The sequence below is a fragment of the Callorhinus ursinus genome, unplaced genomic scaffold, assembly GCF_003265705.2.
Source record: "Callorhinus ursinus isolate GAN/ISIS: 27379988/994484 unplaced genomic scaffold, GSC_fseal_2.0 scaffold1, whole genome shotgun sequence".
In the NCBI taxonomy this organism is placed as follows: domain Eukaryota; kingdom Metazoa; phylum Chordata; class Mammalia; order Carnivora; family Otariidae; genus Callorhinus; species Callorhinus ursinus.
In genome coordinates, this window is record NW_027397063.1 from 49131855 (window position 1) to 49151899 (window position 20045).

Consider the following 20045-nt stretch of genomic DNA (forward strand, 5'->3'; position numbering starts at 1 on the left):
GGGAGTCTGGAACTGTGATAGGTGCCAGGCAGAGGCTGCCTCAGTGACCAGCTCCCAGTACCTGGGCACTGAATCGCACAAGCTTGCCTGGTGGACAACATTTCACGCGTATTGTCACAACTTACTACTGGGGGAATTTCAGCTCATGTGGCATGACCACTGGGAGAGAATTCTTGAAACTTATGCCTCATTTCCCCAGACGTCACCTCATGTGTCTTTTTCCTTTGCAGATTTTGCTGTGTACCCTTTCACTAATAAGTACTAGCTGTGAATAAAACTAGGTGCTGAGTCCTGTGTGTCCTAACAAGTCATCGAACCTACAGGTGGTCTTCAGGACCCCTGACACAGATACTAAAAAGGTTAATACCTTATAGGACTACAGTCTATGAGTTATACTGAACAGAAGTCATTGACCAAATACACACAAGTCACGCACGTGCCACGGTGCCTAGTGCTAGCGTGAGTTGATAGCCAATGGCAGGGTGGCTATTCCAGGGCCTGCTTTGCCCAGACACCACTAGGCAGAGGATTCAAAAGATGAAGAGGAAGTGGCCCTGCCCGTGGGACTTTTCTGGAGCTAAACGTCGTAATAAAATGAGCATGATTAGAGATTCATAGCATACCTGTAGAGGCAATGTGCAGAGAGGTTAGGGACAGACTATGCAGTGTGGGTTTAAAATCCCTGCTCACCATTTACAAGCCCTGTAATTGAACACTTTACTTAACCTCTTTGAAGTTTTGTCAGCTGTAAGATGACATAAAGCTAGGTAATAAAGCATAAGGATTTGGTAAGTACAGTACATTTAGAACAATGACACATACACATAGGAGTCACTATCTTTTCCCTTACAATGCACTGAGCACAGTCCGGTGAGAAACTGGTGGGCATAATGTGTGGGGGTTAGGAAGAAAAGAGGCAAGGAAGTGAGCAGGGCTTTTATGTAAAGCACCTTCCTCTCAAGATGCTAAATTGGAAGGTTAGTTGTGTGGTGTCATTTCAAATACTCAGAGGTTAGAAAAGGGGAGGAGGAGAAACCTTCACTGTCTGAAGATAGGAAAAGCCGTTTGTTGTTGTTGGTTTTTTTTAATATTTTATTTATTCATTTGAGAGAGCACAAGCAGGGAGAGAGGGAGAAGCAGACACCCCACTGAGCTGGGAGCCTGACATGGGACTTGATCCCAGGACCTGGAGATCATGACCTGAGCTGAAGGCGGATGCCCAACCATCAGAGCCACCCAGGTGCCCCTGGAAAAGCTGTTTTAGAATTTAGTACAGCTTTGCAGAGGGTAACATCACAAATTCCAAATGATTTTGTATCAGATCATGTATTACAGTGCATTGTTAATTACTTTAGTGGGGCTTTTCCCTGTTTTTCCCCAAAGCCCTCCTTTTTTTTTTTTTTTCTTTTCTAAAACCACTCCATGCCATGTATCCAGTGACATGGAAAATGCTTGAACAACCAGCAGCCCCTGAGTGCCTTATCCTCTGGAACTCCTACATTATTTGAAAGCAACATGACCCTTCTAAACAATCTTAGCACATGCAATGGAGAGAGAAAAGGCAAAGGCCAATGGTAAGGAAAGCTAAGTGAGGCCACAGAATAAATTTGCTTTTGCTGCATCTGTTAAGCTTAGAGGCATCTCCAGACACAAATCTAAACAGTATGCTGTTCACTGAGCAGCCAGTAGAAAGTTCTGTGTGGAGGAGAGGAGGGGAAGAGCCTTGGGCAGGGCTGAGCTTTACAAAGCATGGAGCTGGCAGGGAGAACATGACCAGCCACACAACGGGTCAGTGCCCAAAGGGAATACGCCAAATTTTCATTAAATTTGAAACCGTTAAAAAATAAAACCCAAACAACTAAGAAACTCTTATTTCCTGAAGGAAAGAAGAAGATGGGTGGAATTTAAATACACCTTTTAAAGATCCCCTTTATATATACATCTAGTCATGTTTAATTTAGAAATGTAATCATGTGGTATGCATAGTTGGTTTGATTTAAAAAATGTTTTTGTGCATTTACAGAATATGCCTAGAAAAAGGCAGGCAACTTCTCTTTTTTAACCAAATGTGTCTTTTGAGGAAATTAGCCTTCCAAACATTTGGGCTCTCCCTTTTCTTGGGCTTTCAGGGTTTTGATGACAGAAAAACTCTCATCTACTAAAAAAATTAAAAATAGTAATAAAAATCTCAAATGTCCGTTTCCCAACTCATTTCCACCTCTCTGTTTCTAACACATTTCTCACTTGCACCTCTGTGCTCTCAAGAACAGCATTCTGTTTTCACCTTTTTGCTAGAACTTAAGCGCTTTGAGATTCTCGTGTATATACCAACCTCCCTGAGGTCAGGAGCTTTGCTTTGAAATTGTTTACCCCCAGCATCTCTGACCAGGGTGTGGCAGCTCCTTTGCTGGCTTCTCCTCCTTACCCACTGCATTAATGTTAACTTTCTGGTGAATTCTGACCTTGGCCGTCTTCTGCTACTTACCTTAAGCAACCACACCCATGCTCCTAGTTTTTTGAGGGGCAGAGGGCAAGAGAGAATCTCAAGCAGACTCCCCGCTGAGTGCAGAGCCCGATCTCACAACCCTGACTGAGATCATGACCTGAGCCGAAACCAGGAGTCGGACACTTAACCGACTAAGCCACCCAGGCGCCCCGCCACACTCCTAGTTTTAACCGCTACTTGCATGCAGATGATTCAAGTCCATTCCTCCATTTCAGACTTTTCTCTTGAGCTCCAGACCCATAAAACCAACTATCCAATGAACTGGGATGGATCGTGGGCCTCCCAGATGCAGTAAGTACAAACCTTGTTACCTCTCCCCCATATGGACCTCCCGATTATGAGTCCCCTTACAATAAATGACACCACATTAACCCGTTATACAAGTCAAATTTGGGGTCATTCTGATCATCTTTTTCTTCACCCACATCAATCGGATGATTCTCTTTCCCTAATAAAAAACTCAAATTGTCTTGCATAAGTCCAGTGGCCGGCAAAGCCAGTAAATATTTAACAGCTAGCATTCCAGAAAAACAAAACAAAATAAAAACACCCTGATTTATAAATTTGCCAACATCCATGGCATAAATATTTCATTAATGAGTGGTTTGAAGCTATCGCTGTCACTGAATACAACAAAGGTGGGGAGAAATGGCCAGTAGCACACCATTAAATAGTAAATACACCATGTAGAGACAATAAACATAATAATATCCTCAAAAGTACCTGTAATAGTAAAATGAAGCAAAATAAATTAGGAAGTGATCCATTCTGAGTATTTAACATTTGTAATTTAATTATAAGTTTATATAATCTAATTGCTTATAATGGCTGAGTGACAACTGGCTCTCACAATTCCTGAAAATTTAACCATGGGCACTTGCAAGCAGACTGCTTTATGGTCTAGAGCCTTCATGACAGCCACGTCTTATTTTTCTTCCTGTATGTCTCTTCTCTTTAATCCTATGCTTTGTTGATACTAGAACATTTTCACCCGCCTAATGAAGCTGTCTTTGCCAGCCAGCCACGTTCCTGACGTTCTCAACCCCTCCTGCTTCACCCCGTTCACCTGACAAACACCCACTCATCTTTTGAGGCTTAAAGTCATCTCATTTATAAACCTGTTCCCCAATCCCTACCCCCTTCTTCTAGGTATCATTGTACCTGAGTACCTTATGCATATTTTTAGCATGACACCTGGCTAGTATTTATTGTTTACAAGTTTAACGTTGCTTCTAGACCATGTTGCCATGTCTTGTGCATTTTTGTACTCAGATACATAGGCCCTTTAAAAAAGTTATCGGGAAAATTAATTCTAATACTAGTAGACACTCAGTAAATGTAGAGTTGAGCCCATTTCCCCCAGGGATCAGATATTTTTTTTTTAAGATTTTATTTATTTATTTGACAGAGAGAGACACAGCCAGAGCAGGAACACAAGCAGGGGGAGTGGTAGAGGGAGCAGCAGGCCTCCCGCGGAGCAGGGAGCCCAATGCGGGGCTCCATCCCAGGACCCTGAGATCATGACCTGAGCCGAAGGCAGACGCTTAACCGACTGAGCCACCCAGGCGCCCCAAACATTTTTTTCTCTAAAGACTTCCTGTAGATTGCTGGACACTTCTAACCTATTCCTGGGCTGTGGCCCCCACTCTCTGCCACTGTATCCTCTCCAGAACCATGAGCTCAATCATTCACTTGAAGCACCCCAACTATTTTGTCACAATGGAAAGAAATCTTTGGGTACAAATGATCTGCAAAGCACAGAAAAAAAAAGAGAAAGAAAAAGAAAAGAAAGAAAGAGAAGAAAGGAGAAAGAAAAAGAGAAAAGAAAGACAGAAAGAGAAAAGAAAGAACGGGAAAAAAAGAAAGAAAAGGAAAGAAGGTAAATGCACATGTACAGGGCGCCTGGGTGGCTCAGTTGGTTAAGCGACTGCCTTCGGCTCAGGTCATGATCCTGGAGTCCCGGGGTCGAGTCCCACATCGGGCTTCCTGCTCAGCGGGGAGCCTGCTTCTCCCTCTGACCCTCTTCCCTCTCGTGCTCTCTCTCTCTCTCATTCTCTCTCTCTCAGATGAATAAATAAAATCTTAAAAAAAATGTACATGTACATCTTTTAGAATTGTTTCTAGCTTTATATAACAAACCAGCCTCTTCCTTAGAGCAATTCCAGCCACAGAGAAAGTAACATGCCTTCTGTTTGGCCCTCTTGTTTCCTTAGTTGCAAGTTGGAATTGACCTTACTGTTGCCACCCAAGATGCAACTCAGTGACTTTCAAAATTCTGCTGACAATTTCCCTCTCTAAACTCTTCCCCAAGCCCAGTTCTGGAGCTTTTAGAGCTTCTTCAACTGATGATCTTTTAGAGCTTCTTCAACTGATGATCCCATACAGCATCAAGATCTGCATTAGTCCGTCCTTTCTGTGCCTTTTGCTAAACCCAGCGCTCTACTAAAAGCGGGCTCTCTTACAACCCTCTGTGTCTCAGAGTTCTCTCTCTATGCCTTCAGCTACTGACCACTCTTTTCTCAGGCAAACCACCCACATGTCTACTAAGCGATTACATTTCCACTAGTCCAGGCCTCAGCCAGCAGATTTCTCTCAATACACGTATTATTTAAGGAGTCATTCCCTGCCTAGCTTCCAACCAGTTTTGCATAGAGACAAAGATTACCTTTGCACATACCAGAATTGTTTTATCTAATATGCCGGAGTCAATTGAGCAATTCTCAGGGGAAAGAATTGTCTTTGATTCCTCTCCAGCTCAGTAGTGCCACAATGACGCACTCAAAAAATACTTGCTGAATGAACCAAAAGAACACATTTTGGGGTGTTTTTCTCATGAAAAGTACCCAGAGACTTGCACAACACCAATGAGACCTTACCCCCAAGTGGCTTGCAGGCTAGGAAGGCTGATTGCCCAGCTCTTTGGCAGTTTTAAAAATTTCAGGCCAACCCACATCTAAATTGATTTGTCCTGAGGTCTTGTTTGACCAAATACTCAGTTCCCACTGGTAGCATGTCAGTGGGGCCTGCCAGGTCCTTAACTAAAATAAACAGATGAAACGTTCACAAGCTATCAAAACCTTTCGCTCCATGAGTTTCGGAGGCATTGACACTGAGCTCTGTTTAACTGATAAAACATGCTCCTAGTATCTTTCGATTAAAAATAGCATTAAAAAAAAAAGGTGCATTCTTTGGGTAAGTCAAACTGAGGCACAGCAGTTTCCCACCAGGATGGAAGTTTCTGGATGGAATCTGGGGGGCAGCTGAACAAGTGAATGGTTGCAGCTCTCAGCCCTCCCTCCCGTCCAGCCAGACAACTGTTACCTCAGGGCAGAAGGAAAGTGGCTTGGCAATCCCGACAGATGGACAGCTGACAGAAGGGACCCTCCCCCAGGCCTCAGGCCCCAGGCCCCAGGCCCGTGCAGCTGCGTGCTGGCCTGATAGACAATCAGCCGTCTCCCCCAGAGGAGGGGAAAGAATTGTGCAGCCAGAAAGAAGCTCTCAGCGGGAGGGAGGCGGCGGGCTTGAGTGACACGCGGGAGGGCCGGCTTTTTGGAGGGCTCTTAGCAACGGCCCCCGTTTGACCCTCGTCAGCCGGGAGAAAATCCAATCAGTCAGTGTACCACTCTTCCAGGCGCCATGCAGAATCAGCAACTGAACGTCAAGGCGGCCTGCTTTCCTGCCTGTTAAGGACCTGCCCTCTCCCAGCCCAGGGTCCCCGCCTCTGCAAAGAGCTTCTAGAGAGGGGGAGCCACGACCACCACCCAGCCCCCCGGCTGCCGGAGGTGGGGGGGGGCGTTCGGCCTCGACTGTGAGTCCGTGCGCATCATCTCATCTCATCCCATCGATAGGCGGGACCGAGAGGGGCGTTCCGGCCCCCCTGGACCAGCAGGGGCTTTATTCTAGAGTCACTGGCGCGTGGCTGCGCTTTTCTTCCGCGTTGGTAGGTGAAACCCCAGTGGCTTCATTGGCTCCTTGATTTAAACCACGCCCGGCTTTCTGCCCGCTTTGCTGCTGCTGCGGGGCCAGGCCGCCCAGCCTCGCACGTCCCAGCCCCGCTCGCAGGGAGCCCGGGGCCGCTGCTGCCATTGTGTGGATGCGGCGCGTGTCCTCTCTTCTCTTCCAGAGATGGCTAACAGGGGCCCGAGCTACGGCTTAAGCCGAGAGGTGCAGGAAAAGATCGAGCAGAAGTATGACGCGGACCTGGAGAACAAGCTGGTGGACTGGATCATCCTGCAGTGCGCCGAGGACATAGAGCACCCGCCCCCCGGCCGGGCCCATTTTCAGAAATGGTTAATGGACGGGACGGTAAGGCCAGGGCGGTCTTGGTTGCTGGGGCGGCGGGCTGGGAAGCCCTCCAGGGCTTTCTCTTCCAACGCCAGGCTGCGGGAGGAGCTGCGGCTGCCAAGCTCTGTGCCTGGCGGGGTGGGCATAGGCATGCCTTTATTTCTCCAGGTTGAAGATCTGGACTCCCCGCACAATTCCCTAGCTGGCTTAAAGGATTCTCCACCCACCCGAGACATGGCAGCTCCCTCTTAAGTTGTTGCCAAATTAGAAGGTTTTTTGCTTTTTTTCCCCGTGGGAATAGAGATAAGGATTTCCCTTCCATTTCTCCAACCTGTTGGCCCCTCAGCTCTTCCAGGGTTATTCCTTCCCCCCGGGAATGGGTTAGTTACAAAGTACAACAAAGGAAGGAGTCAGGACAACTAAGCACTTGGCCATCCTTCCCTTCCTTCCCGGAGCCCTGCTGCCTGGGGGTGCTGAATGTCTGTTGAAGGCACGGGTTCTCAAGGAACTGAAGCGAATCCTTATTTGAGAGCTGCTTTTCTGAGTAGAGGCTCTGGTGCGGTGCGTTTGGGGGTTGGGGACTGCTGATTCGCACCAGCCCATGTTTTCCCCAGGCTGTGATTTACTGTTACGTAACAGCTACTCCCCACTTCTGTTGGGTTGCCCAGGACTTGGGTTACGGGCATCTAGGAGGACGGTACCTGGTTCAGTTCTTTCATACATTGTTGGCACATATGGGATGAATTATTGAAGGCTGATTCTGATCTGCCTTTTGATAGAAGATATAATATTAGATCCTATTATTGGACCTCCCTTCCCTCACTTGAAAGTCTGCAATCACGGCCTCATCACCACACATTGTTCCCTATTTGTAAACATTCTTCCCGCACCCTGACCCCAGAGAAAGGAAGCACAGAGCAAGGAGGGAAGGGGATTCCTAGGCTGCAGGCCCCACTGCAGTGGGGAGCAGCCCTGGGAGTGAGGCCACCTGGGTCTTTGGGATTTGGCGTGGGAACCTGGCTACCCAGCCCGGAGCCAGCGCCTTCCTAGGGCGCAAGACTTGCCTCTGCCCAAACCTGTAAGCTGCGCCCTGTAGGGCCTGGATTCACTTTGCATCCGTGATGGGTAAATACAAAGGGAAACATTGATTTTTATCTCCCCTTTCTCCCTGCAGGTCCTGTGCAAGCTGATAAACAGTTTATACCCACCAGGACAGGAGCCCATTCCCAAGATCTCTGAGTCAAAGATGGCTTTTAAGCAGATGGAGCAAATCTCTCAGTTCCTAAAAGCTGCAGAGATCTACGGCGTCAGGACCACTGACATTTTTCAGACGGTGGATCTATGGGAAGGTAAACAGCCCTCGGGCCTTTGGGACTGCATCCTCCACCCTCTCCACTTTGCCCATCTCTTTGTGAAACCTGCTCGCCATGTTCTTCCCCGGGCCTGTGTGTGCCCCTGGGGGCGGGGGGGGGGGGGGGGGGGGGGGGGGGCATTATCCACCGTGACCCAGAGGTACTGTTAGCCTACCCCTTTGTGATATTCTATTGAAAAGGGTCTCCTCCTCTGAGGGAACGCACACCCTGAGGACATGGCAGGGACCTCAGCAAACTAGCGTGGAAAACAGAGGCCTCCGCGGAGAGGAAGCTAGAATGGTTACATGGATGTCTTTTATTCCTGCTACCCCCCTCCCACCACGTAACTCTTGCCGAACAAATGGTAGCTACTGGAGGAGAAGGGGGGTGGTAAGCCTGCTTCTGACTCACCAGCGGCAGGGCTTACGGACAAAGCCGCCGGGCGCCGTTGTGTCATTCAATCTGAGAAATCATGAGCACCCCGACCAAAAGGTCTATTTTTGGAGGGCTTGGGGACTCTACCTTCCAGATATGTATTCCGCTCAGAAAGTGGGACACGTGATCTTTTCTTTCACATTTGTGACTTAAGACGTGTTATGAGGCATAAAAATCAAATCCCATTTCTGGACGTATTTAACAATCCAGCGTTATTAGGGCAAATGATGTGACTGGAGACACTGCCCAAGAATTTGGGACCCATGGGCATAGGGCCTAGTGTGCCCCTCGAGCCCAAATGTGTGTGTGGCCCTCCGTGCAACTGTTCCACGTGAAGCCGGCCAGGCTCTGGAGATACAGAACAGCTCAAGCGGGCCTCCAGGCCGGCTCTGCAGCCTCATGGTCGCTGGCCCTGGCTGTTATCAGTGGTCCAACCAATAGGACACCCAGGGAAGTGGCATTTCCTGTTTCCTTCTCATGCGAGTTATTAAAATCCTAAGACCCCGGTCAGGTTACCTGTGTTTTGCCATTACTGAGAAATTCAGATATCCAGTCCTTCGGGTCAGGCCACGGGACTTCATGGATACTTACCTCCACATCCTCATGGATGTCACAGCTGAGGCTTGGTTTCTGCTCTTTAGATCAAAACTGGGATGATTTTCCCAGCTAATAAAGATAGCCACTGCTTATGGATAGTTTTCCATTTAGGAAGCATGGTGCAAGGACTTTACTGTGTAATGCCAGTCAATTCTCCTACAATTCTATGAGGTGTTATTAATTTTCCCATTTCATAGAAGACGATGCTGAGGCTTGCCCATAATTACTTGTTACATCGTATGGCCGGTAACTAGCAGCAGAGCCGGGGCTCAAACCTGAACTCTCTGATGCTGGAGAATAGGGCCTCAACTAACGTGCCATGCCACGCTCTGACCAGGAGGCCTGTCTCCTTTACCTACACCAGGAGCGGGCTGTTGAGTCCTAACTGTGACTGAGGAGGATGAAGATAAGGAGGAGGAGTCAGGGCTGTGTGGGGCAGAAGGATGGAGCTCCTGCACTGGGGGTTTCTTGTGAATAGAAGGGTGAGCCCCTCCCCAAGTACAGAAAGTAGGAAGAGGAAGAAAGTGAGAGATGGGGACCCCGAGTGTGCTTCCCTGTCTTTACGTGACTGAGGCTATTCTATTTGCCTTTCCACGTTTATCAAAGACCACGCAGGTAAACTTTATATCCCGGAGGGGCTGGCAGTGAAGAGGAGGGGTGGAGGGAGCAGTGGTCCCTGATTGACAGAGCAGGGGGACGTCTACACCACCTGCCCCAGCCCTGTATGTTCATACTTCTTAAGGGAAAGGGGGGTCAAAAAGCAGGAGTGAGACTGACTGTGGTAGCCCGAGGTAGGGGAGTGGACAGGCGGGCTCCAGGCCGGGTTAATGCTCCTAGAAAACAGGAAATGAGACAGACACCGAGGAGTCTCATCCCTGGGGTGGGGTGGGGGGGACGGAAGTATGAAGCTTGAAAGGAAAAGAAGGGGACTCGCTCCAAGGGTGTTGTGATGGACCTGGTTTAGGTAGCCATGGTTGACAATAGCAAAGTGGATGCTTAGGGGTGTCCAAATGGCCTCCGGTGGCCCCCTCCATGGGAGACTGAGCACTGAGGTTCAGGAAGAGTCTTTCGAAGCGTTAGAGGGGATGCTCGGGATCACCGACTGAGGCTCAGGCCGGAGCTGGTTACCGTACAGCAGGGCGAGCGGTGGGATGGCGGGTGGCTTTGGGCAGAGAAGGGAGGGGCCAAGCGGGCCTGGAGCAAGGCCAGGGTGAGACCCGCAGTACAGCAGCAAGGACCGAGGGAGGAGGCTGGGTCCTTTCTGCCAGAGCCTGCTGTCGCTCCTGTTTGGGGAGGAGCAAGCTGGAATCAAAGGGACGCCACCAGGCAGGGTTGGCATGTGTCTGCGTGTACCTGTTTACATATACAGCTATTGAATTAGCCATTTGCTTAGCTTCCTGCCACATTGTCCCCACTGTGCCGGCTGTGGTTTTCAGTTTATTGCCATTCACTCCGGATTCCACGCACTGTGGGTGTGGAGGCTGTGGCTGCCACCGGTCCAGTCCTCCTCGTCTGGGGACTTCTCTTCCTCCTCTGCAGGCATTTTATGCTCAACAGCTCTCTGCCCCCTGCCCCCCAGCTTCCCTGCTTGGCATCTTCCCAGTAGTGGTCTGTTGCCCATGGGTGCCCAGTGACTCCATGTGGCTCTGATGTTGTGGATGAATAAAGCTGCAGGAGCCCCGGCTTGCCAAGTGCCTTCTCACTTAGGGTTCCATTTTTTAGAGAGGCAGAGGCCCTGGATGGACCCATTGTCCTGAAGCCCCTTTTAGATGCACAGTGAAATGTTTGCAATGGACTTGGGAGCTAGCTACCAGAATAAACGGTTCAGGGCTTTGAAAAGGAACCCAGGGCTAAATGGCCCAGAAAACAACCCAACCACAGGGATATTAGAGACAAAGGTCCTCTGGGAGGAAGCTGGGGCCGAGCAATCCCTCTCAGGGCTGGGGAAGAAACGAGGGCGGAGGGCCGCTTAGAGGACTGGAGAAGTCCTTCTCTTGGATGATGGAAGGTCAATGCTTGGCAGGTTCTGGCTTTGCCATGGGTACCCGGAAGGGGCAGGAGTGGGGCTGTCTCAGCTGTCTGTGACTCAGGAGAACATACCGGAGGTTCGACATCAGCGTCTTTCCTGTGGAGAGAAAGTGGGAAGGAGAAAAGCGAGGAGCAGGAAAAGGAGGTGTGTGTGTTTGTGTGTGAGAGAGAGACAGAGACAGAGAATGAGAGAGAACACGTGAGAGCTAGGGAATGTGCGGGTCAGAAAGACGCAAAGAAAACTTACCTACTTCTACTGGAAGCTAGTAGAATGCAGATTTCTGGGTCAGAAATTAGACTGCCTAGTTCACACCTCTACTCCACCACCTATCAGTTAACTTTTCTAAGCTTCGGTTTTCTCAACTGGAAAAAGGGGTATTAGTGTCTATTTTATGGGCTTGACATGGGGACGGAATGGGAGGATGGGTCAGAAGTGCTTAGCGTAGTGGCTGGCAATCGTAGAGCGCAATGTATAGTGTGAAAACTACTGTTGTCATTCGCCTGTCCTGCTGTAGGACACACGGATAATGAAGGCGGGAGGAGCAGGCTGGAAAGGCACACATTCTGTCTTGGAACAGGTGGACTTCATGAATGGTTTCATGCAGAAGCCGGTAGGGTTGCCTGGATGACATTTGCCTTCTGTCATGGGTGGTGTCTTCACTGAATCAGCCATTCTCCAGCACAGAGGGACCGCCTTTGCACGCCCCCTTTTTGACTTTTTTCTAGCTCGTGGTCATTACCCTCTTGACGTCTTTCCCTGCAATATGTCGCTTTGCCAATTCCAGACCCAGGAGGTCTTGGTTCAGTGGAAGGAGCATGAGTCTGGAGTCAGGTAGATGGGTTAAAACTATTTAGCTACATCCCAGCTTCGTGAACTTGTTCAGATGTTTGGCTTCTGAGAGCCTCGGTTTCCTTCTCTATAAATAGGTCTAGTGCCTTCCTCAGAGGGTTCTTGTAAGGACTAAACGTGTACAATGCCTAGCACAATGCCTGGCTAGCAGACTCGTAATAAATGTTGGCTTCTTTCCCCTACCACAAGCCTGCCAGCAACTAACCTTTTGGTTCCTTGGCGTCACCACATGGTGAGCAAGCGTTATTAGGCAGGTAGAATTCTAGAATGCCAGAGCAGGCGAGACTCAAAGATCGGTCTAGTCGGATGACTTCTCTCAGTAGTCCTACTGACAGGGATCCTGGACACGTGGTTTCACCCTGCCTCCCTGTTCCCCTTCCGTGATGACTGGGAGTTAGGCAGGAGTGTGGTTCCCACTGGGGGTGGAGTACCAGAGAGGTCCAAATATATTCTCCGGGGAGGTGCCGCTGTGTGTGTCACTCCTTAACCGCAAGAGCAAAGAAACATTTCGCCCAACTTGAGAGACATTTTGGGATCTTGTGAGGTACCTGGAGTGACTTGAGTCACCACACATGCCTGCTGCGTGCAGCCTCCTTTCCTGTCAGAGCAACCTCAAGCGCTGCCTGCTCGTGATTGTGGTTGGCAGGTTTTTCCCTCAGCAGCGGTTCCCAGCCTCCAGTGTACAGCAGAATCACCCGGCAGGCTTAGGAAAACACAGCCCCAGAGCTTCTGAGGTGTTAAATCTGGGGTAGGACCCGGGAATGTGCATTTCTTACCAATTCATACATGACGCTGCTTTGGCTGGTCTGGGAACCCCACTTTGAGAACCACTGCCTGACAGTGTCTCCAGGAAGGCAAGCAACAAAAATTCATAAAACCCACAGAGCAAGCCCAATCTATTCTCTGACATTTCTCCTTTGACTAGCAATAGTTCCTCTACCTTGAGTAGAGAATTGGGGTCATGCCTAAGTTATCACTCAGGGAAAAAAGAAATGGTTCCAGAAAAAGGAAAAAGGTCAGTATTCCAGAAATAACAAAGATGAGTCAAGACTGATTAAAAAAAAAAAAAATGGAAGTAGCTCTGAAGCAAAGAGTTTGGACTATAAACTGTAAAAACCTTTTAGTATTAAAAGTAGAGTGTCCAGTCTGACTTTACCCGCCCAAATGACCTTTCTCTGGTCTTTTTTATTTCCCTTTTACCCTTCCAATTATTTTTTCTTCCCAAAGACATGCACAAGATATCATGAAAGCAACAACAACAAAAAAAATTCAAGAGAACAAAATCCCTGTTGAAGTATCCTTATGGTAATAGCACTCAAACTTCATGGGTATTAAGGATTCCTGGTGGTGGGATGCCTGGGTGGCTCAGTTAAACATCCGACTCTTGATCTCAGCTCAGGTCTTGATCTCAGCGTCCTGAGTTCAAGCCCTACATGGGGCTCCACGCTGGGCATGGAGCCTATCTACTTAAAAAAAAAAAAAAAAAAAGTCCCGGTTGTGGGGGCAGGGACCTGACAATACAGAACCCTTGGCCCCACCCCCCAGAGGTCATCATTTCATAGTTTGGAGTGCTTGGGAAAACCCTGCTCAGTGATAATGCAGCAAAGAGGGCACACTCTGAGAAAAGGTTTGCCAGGTGAGACAAGGGAAGCTACTGTACTACACCACTGTCTTGTTTCCCACAATTGCAAGTCTAATATCAGCCCCTCCCATAAGAGTCTGGGTCACCTGATCAAAATGCTGAGGTATTTATGGACATTTGGCACCTCCTATTCCCTGTGTCGCTTCTCATTTTAATGGCCAGTGGTCTCATTTTTAGGTCACCACCAAGGACTCAGCATCTAGAAAATTCCCAGCACTTCCCTCTAGTTGGTACTTCTTTCAGGACCGTTCTTCTTCTTTTTTTTTTTTCTTGGAAGAAAAGCCTTCAGCAGTGGTTTTCAAGCTGTCTTGCCAAAATATCTAGGGGTAGCTTTCAGGGAGCAAAGAGATTCCACGCTGCCAGGATTCTGAGCTGGCTCCTGACTTGGATCAGAGCCCTTCTAATTATTGACTTTACCATTTGATTTTGGGGAAGATAGCTCTGAAGGGAGGAGTTATTGCTTAAGGAATATTACATAGTAACTTACCATGTGCCAGACATTGCGATGTTTTTAAAAAGTGAAAAACCAAAGTGCTGGAGCAGTGGTGCCTATCCATCTGGCTATATCAGAATCATCCCAGGAGATTGCTCCAGGATCTGAATTTTTAAGATTCTCAGATATTTCTGAGGATCAGTCTAGTTTGAGGGTCATCATGTTTCTCAGACTTGCCTAATGGTGTAAATTACCTGGGGAACTTATTAAAAATATGAACTTCCAGGCCTCCCCCCAGGCCTGCTGACTCCGTCTCTCAGGGGAATGATGTCAAAATTCATATATATATTTTTAAGATTTTTTAATTTATTTTCCAGAGAGAGAGAGACTGAGCTCACAAGCTGGGGAGTAGCAAGCAGAGGGAGAAGCAGGCAAAGGGAGAAGCAGGATTCCCGCTGAGCGGGGAGCCCGATGCGGGACTCGATCCCAGAACCCTGGGATCATGACCTGAGCTGAAGGCAGACGATTAACCGACTGAGCCACCAGCCATCCCAAAATTCATATTTTTGAAGAGATCTCCCCCACAGCATCCCATAAATAGTCCAAGAGGCTTGGGAAACCTCGTTCTGAAGTGCCGTGCTCTAGGCAGGTGGTGACAAGATTCACAGATGCTCCTTAACCTCACTGCTCCTCTAGACATTGAGTATGTGACCCCCCGTTACAGAAGTCAGCCTCTGCAAATGGCCCCCTCCCTCCAGCAACATGTGATCTGGAATTCTGAACTGATAAAGAAACAGGAGGCTAGAAAAAGGCCCTCATGCCATTCCATCAATCTGGGAGTCTGTTAGGGACGTCTGTTAGAAAGCTAACTAGACATGATAGGAAAGCAAGCTAGACAAGTTAGAGAGGCAGATTTCTGCTCATAGTGTTACTCAGAATCTTGGCAATGTTGAACTTGATTGGCATGCTGATGGGGGACTCTAGGCCCCAACTCTTCCTCCTGCTTTAACCTCATTTGGGTGGAGGCCTGGAGAAACTATTCCAGACAAAAACTCTCAAAGACTTTATGGCCCTTGGGGTTGGTACCCTTGAACTAATGGGGACCAAGGACCATGACCCAGCTTTGTCCCCCCAGTGCGTTCCCTCCTGCCTGGCACTGAAGCTGCTACTGCCACCCCTTCGGATCATCTCTGATCACCAAGGAACGGGGCACCCCAAACAGCCTGCGATGGGGACCCCTGGGAGATGGTGGCCCTAGTGGACTGTTTGTGGGCTTTGCATTTTGACACCTGAGCTACAGCCAGGCTCTGGTTTACTTGCTGAGGGACTCTGGGCACGCTCATTAATCTCCCTGAATTAGTTTTCCCATCCCTCCACTGCAGGCAGTAATATCAATTCCACTGGGTTGATGTCATGTATAATAAAGTGTCTAGCCTCTAATTTATATCAAATCTGTTGCCTTGGGACCTTTCTTAAGAAAAACTTCTCCAATGTGTTCCGGTCAAAAACAGCCTCCTTCCCTAGCTTCTTCTGCCCCTGATTATGTTGTGGCTCCCTTTCCCACTCTCCAGGATGAGGGTAGGTGGGTTCCTGGCTCTCTGACCCTTGCCCCCAACGTTGTCCCCTCCTTCCTGCCTGGGTCCATGCAGTATGCGCAGCAGCTAGCCACTTCTGAAGGAGGCTGGGTCTGTGTTCTAACAGCCCGCCGCTGTGCCCATGGCTGTGGGTGGTATCTGTGGCTGACTTGCTGGGCACCTCCAGCCCCTGGGCTTACCAGACCCGCTCCTTCCAGCCAGCAGAAACAGACTTCCTGAGTGCTCCTTGTATGAGCAGAGCTGAGTGGTGTACCCAAACCTTCCTAAACCTCCCTGCGCTTCATCATTGTTCTAGGCTCTCTTTAATGGCTCACTACTTAAGAGCAGACCCTCTCCCTTTCTCTTTCCAGAGTGGGCCTTCAGAATATCATAACTACAGCTCTATTCCCCCCCCCCGCCCCCGAAAAAAGGATCACATTACACGGTGACAATTACAGAAAAGCTTTTTATCTATGGAGAGAAGTCATTCTCACAACCACCTCTGGACTTGCTCTTGCATCTCACTATTCCTGGGCCCTCCTCCGCCCATCTGCTGCCCACACACTCTGACCTGCCCTCCCCCCAGCTGCTCCTTGCACCCGGGGACTCTCCTCTGACGTCCCTGCCTCCCGCAGCGGCCTGCCAACCGCACCTGGCCTCAGGACCCCAGAAATCGTCCTGTGGTTCATGGAGTGGAGAAGAAAAGTGAAGGAAGGAGGATCTGCTGTCTCTCTCTCTCTCCACATTGAATAGATGGGCATCCTGAACTGGACTTCCTCTGTGGGCCTTAATGGTTTAGTTGATCAGCGTTCTACTGCGGCCTTGCTTTCCATCTGCCTTTCTCCTGTAATTCTGTATTCCCCAGTGACTGAGCTGCAACAGCCCTGACGGAAAGACCACAGATGGCTCACTCTGTGCAAAGAGGGCCTTTTTTTTTTTAAGATTGATTTATTTATTTGAGAGTGAAAGCACACATGAATGGAGGGAGGAGCAGAGGTAGAGAATCTCAAGCCGACTCCCCGCTGAGTGCAAAGCCTGAGATCACGACCGAAACCAAGCATCAGGCGCTTCACCGACTGAGCCCCCCAGGTGCCCCCAAAGAGGGCCTTTTAGTATTGGCCTTTAGCTTTCATAGCTTTACACCCCCCCCACCCCGCTGAACGCCGCTCTCCTTCCTAAACCTGAGCCTTGAGCTTTGCTCTTCCCACTTGTGCCCTGCATGGATCTGGTTCTAAGTCAGGGCAAACGGCACAGGGGCATCCTTTCCCAGTCCAGGGCCTGGCAGTCAGACGCAAGGGAGGAGAGGAGAAGAGATGGGAGGAACAGGCTGACTGGTAGGGTCCAATGGCCTTCTCTGAGGGTTCACGGTCACTGGGCCCCTCAGGTAACAGTGCTCCCCCTCCCACTGTGGAAGGGGCACACCACACACACACCTCTCTCCCACACACACACACGGACACACGCCCCACAAACCAGCTATTTTTTATCTCCATTTAGCTCCTTCCAAGCTGCACAGAATAAAGGGCCTCTCATTTGTGTCGCATTGAGCGCTTTCTATGTTGATTTGCTTTCCTTCATGTGCATGTCTCCAGCCCAGAGAGCCAAGTGAGTACTCAGTTGGATGCACAATGGGTGATTTTAGATCCTTTTAACCCAGAGAAAGTAAAAGAGAGGAGCCAGCTGGGGTTTGGTGCACTTAATCCATCCAAAACAACTTCTTTCTAGCTTCCTACCCCTCCCCCCACTCCTGAGGAAAATCCTCATCTGCAGACCAGCTCGCAAGCCTAGCCACAGGATGTCCCCTTGCCACAGCCTCTAGAACCCACTGACACGAGGGCCTCTGCCCAGGGCAGGGATTTACCTGTATCTGAGCGGATAGGTGTTTAGAATGTTTTCTTCATACAGCAACTATGAAAGGATGAGAAACTGGGCAAGTCATATAGAGAGTAAGCAGGTGATTTTTTGGTTCCTTTCTAGGAAGTTTTGCTACAGTTATCTTCAGGGCTTTGAGAAGTATTTGCCATCCCTCCGCCTAGGATGGGATCGCCTACAGCCTCTTATCAGAACTTCCTTCCCAGAGGGCCAGCCCCATCCTTCCAGATTCCTCGGCCCTGACACAGGCTTGGCTTTCATTTCTCTGTTGGCTTGCAGGGAAGGACATGGCGGCCGTGCAGAGGACTCTGATGGCTCTCGGCAGTGTTGCGGTGACCAAGGATGACGGCTGTTACAGGGGAGAGCCATCCTGGTTTCACAGGTAAGTAACCCTTCCCGCCTCCCCGTCCCCCTCCCCGCCCCCCCAGCAGAGGAGGATTTTACCAGAGCATCTGAAACCCCAGAGGCCATTTCCACACAAAGCCCTTAGGAGCAAGTGCTGTAGGGGGCTGGCGGGGGGCACTCCTGGCCCCACAGCTGATTGCTGAGAGCAAAGAAAGAGCTATGCTGCCATGAGGCCAGCAGCCCACCCACCCACAGCGAACCTGGTTGAGTGTTCCCTGCTAGATACCTGGACCCTCCAGCTCTGGCCATGCTCCTTCTCTAGAGGCTGAGCGGGACTTGGCTGGCTTTTCTCAGGAAGGTGGCTTGAGGTCTGAACTTGGTTTTATTCTGATCTAAGAAGCCCTAAGTCAACTCATTTATCTATTCTTGCACTCAATGAAGAGAAAATATGTCCTGGTTCATGCCTGTTGTCCCAGTGAATTTATTGATAACGGTCACTTTCACTTCCAAAAGTGGCCTGGTCTGGATAATGTCTTATGTGGTCATGTCAGTAAAGGATTTATTTTGTTGTTGTTGTTGCTGCTGTTTTCATGGGTTGGGGGAAGGAAGGGATCATGAACTCAACCCAAGAGCTCTGTGGGCAATGAAGACAAAAGAGCACTTTGTAGCAGATAATTGACCCTTCATTTCCCTAATCCCTCTTTCTTCTTCTAGCTGTTATAAAAAGGTACCAGTTTAAATGAACCTGGTCCGAAAACTTCCTAGATATTGGCCAGTTGAAACTCTGGTTTTAGTCCCAGCTTTGTTAGTGACATACCATGGTTTATATGACCCACAAAAGCAAAATTACTTACTATCTGGCTCTTTACTGCAGCTTGCTGACCTCTGGCAAGGAAGAAAATGTTTCCTCCTTGACTCCTAGGTCCTGTAGCTCTAAAACAGGAACATTAATACTTGGCCCTACACAGGGAAAGGTGGATTGGGATTAATGACCTGCTTTGTAAGAAGGGCTGTTTGTAATTTTCACAAGGGCTTGAGGTAACTCTGAGAGAGTGGGTGATAAGAAAGTTGTCTGAGAGTGAAGTCCTCAGAGAGGACCCACTGATTCTTTCATGGAAATTCTGAAAAATCATCTGGGTTCTAAGGAGTAGAGAGCTCATGTATCATGGAGCAGCCTACTTGGAGTAGGGCTGTAGCTCATGATAGGACCATAGCCCAGGGTAGGAACATAGCCCAGGGTGGGACTATAGATCAGGGTAGGGCCATAGCTTATGATAGGATCATAGCTCAGGGTAGGGCTCATCACGGTAGGGCTATGGCTCAGGGTCAGGCCATAGCTCAGAGTAGGGCCATAGCTCAGGGTAGGATCATAGTTCCTATCAGTACTGTAGCTCAGTACAGGGCCTACTATTCTATTTGATGACCTTGTGTTCTATCTGGTAGCCCCCCCCCCCCCCCCCCGGAGAGCCATTCTAACTGCATGTCTTGGGAAGGGTTTGAAAACTGTCAGAATGACTTTATTCCCCCTCACTTCCTCTGCCCAGGAAAGCTCAGCAGAATCGGAGAGGATTTTCAGAGGAGCAGCTTCGCCAGGGACAGAACGTCATCGGCCTGCAGATGGGCAGCAACAAGGGGGCCTCCCAGGCGGGCATGACGGGGTACGGGATGCCCAGGCAGATCATGTGACATGCCGCCTCCCGCCTCCCAGGAGAGAGGACGAATGTTCCACACCACGGTCTCTGTGATAAAGAAATAGTTAGTCACCTTCTGACCTTCTCCTCTTTCTCAAAGCCTCCCGTTTCTGGTTTTTGCAAGTGCTGCATTTCCGCTGCGAACCCGCGTTGCCCACTGCTGCCACCTTGCGTTCGTTTAGAACTATGCAAAGACTCCGCCTCCTCTTCCCGAGCTCCTCCTTGGCCCCAAAGTCACGGCCTTTTGTCGGATTATTTATTTATTTATTTGCCAAAAATGCCCCCTCCTCAACGTATTAGAACACACCTAATAAACAAATTAGTCTTGTGGCTTCAAACGTAAACTTCGTTCTTTGTGGCAGGGTCTTGGCTTGCAGGGCTGGCTTTCCATTCGCTCACCAGGCCAGCAGGATGGAATAGAGCCGAAGCTGTAGAT

At 49.2% G+C, this 20045-nt stretch overlaps 1 protein-coding gene across 1 annotated transcript; it reads left to right on the forward strand.

Moving 5' to 3' along the window:
• Positions 1-6452: 6452 nt before the first annotated feature.
• On the forward strand, positions 6453-19947 carry TAGLN3 (transgelin 3). Its single transcript, XM_025874036.2, has 4 exons — positions 6453-6811; positions 7965-8139; positions 17853-17955; positions 19463-19947. Exons 1-4 carry the CDS (start codon positions 6632-6634, stop codon positions 19602-19604), a joined length of 600 nt encoding a protein of 199 aa, XP_025729821.1. The 5' UTR covers positions 6453-6631; the 3' UTR covers positions 19605-19947.
• The last annotated feature ends 98 nt before the right edge of the window (positions 19948-20045 follow it).

Coding starts and splice junctions, on each gene's coding strand:
- TAGLN3 (XM_025874036.2), top strand. CDS start 6,632: ATGGCTAACAGGGGCCCGAGCTACGGCTTAAGCCGAGAGGTGCAGGAA. Junction 8,140..17,852: donor GACGGTGGATCTATGGGAAG/GTAAACAGCCCT, acceptor GTTGGCTTGCAG/GGAAGGACATGGCGGCCGTG. Junction 17,956..19,462: donor GAGCCATCCTGGTTTCACAG/GTAAGTAACCCT, acceptor TCCTCTGCCCAG/GAAAGCTCAGCAGAATCGGA.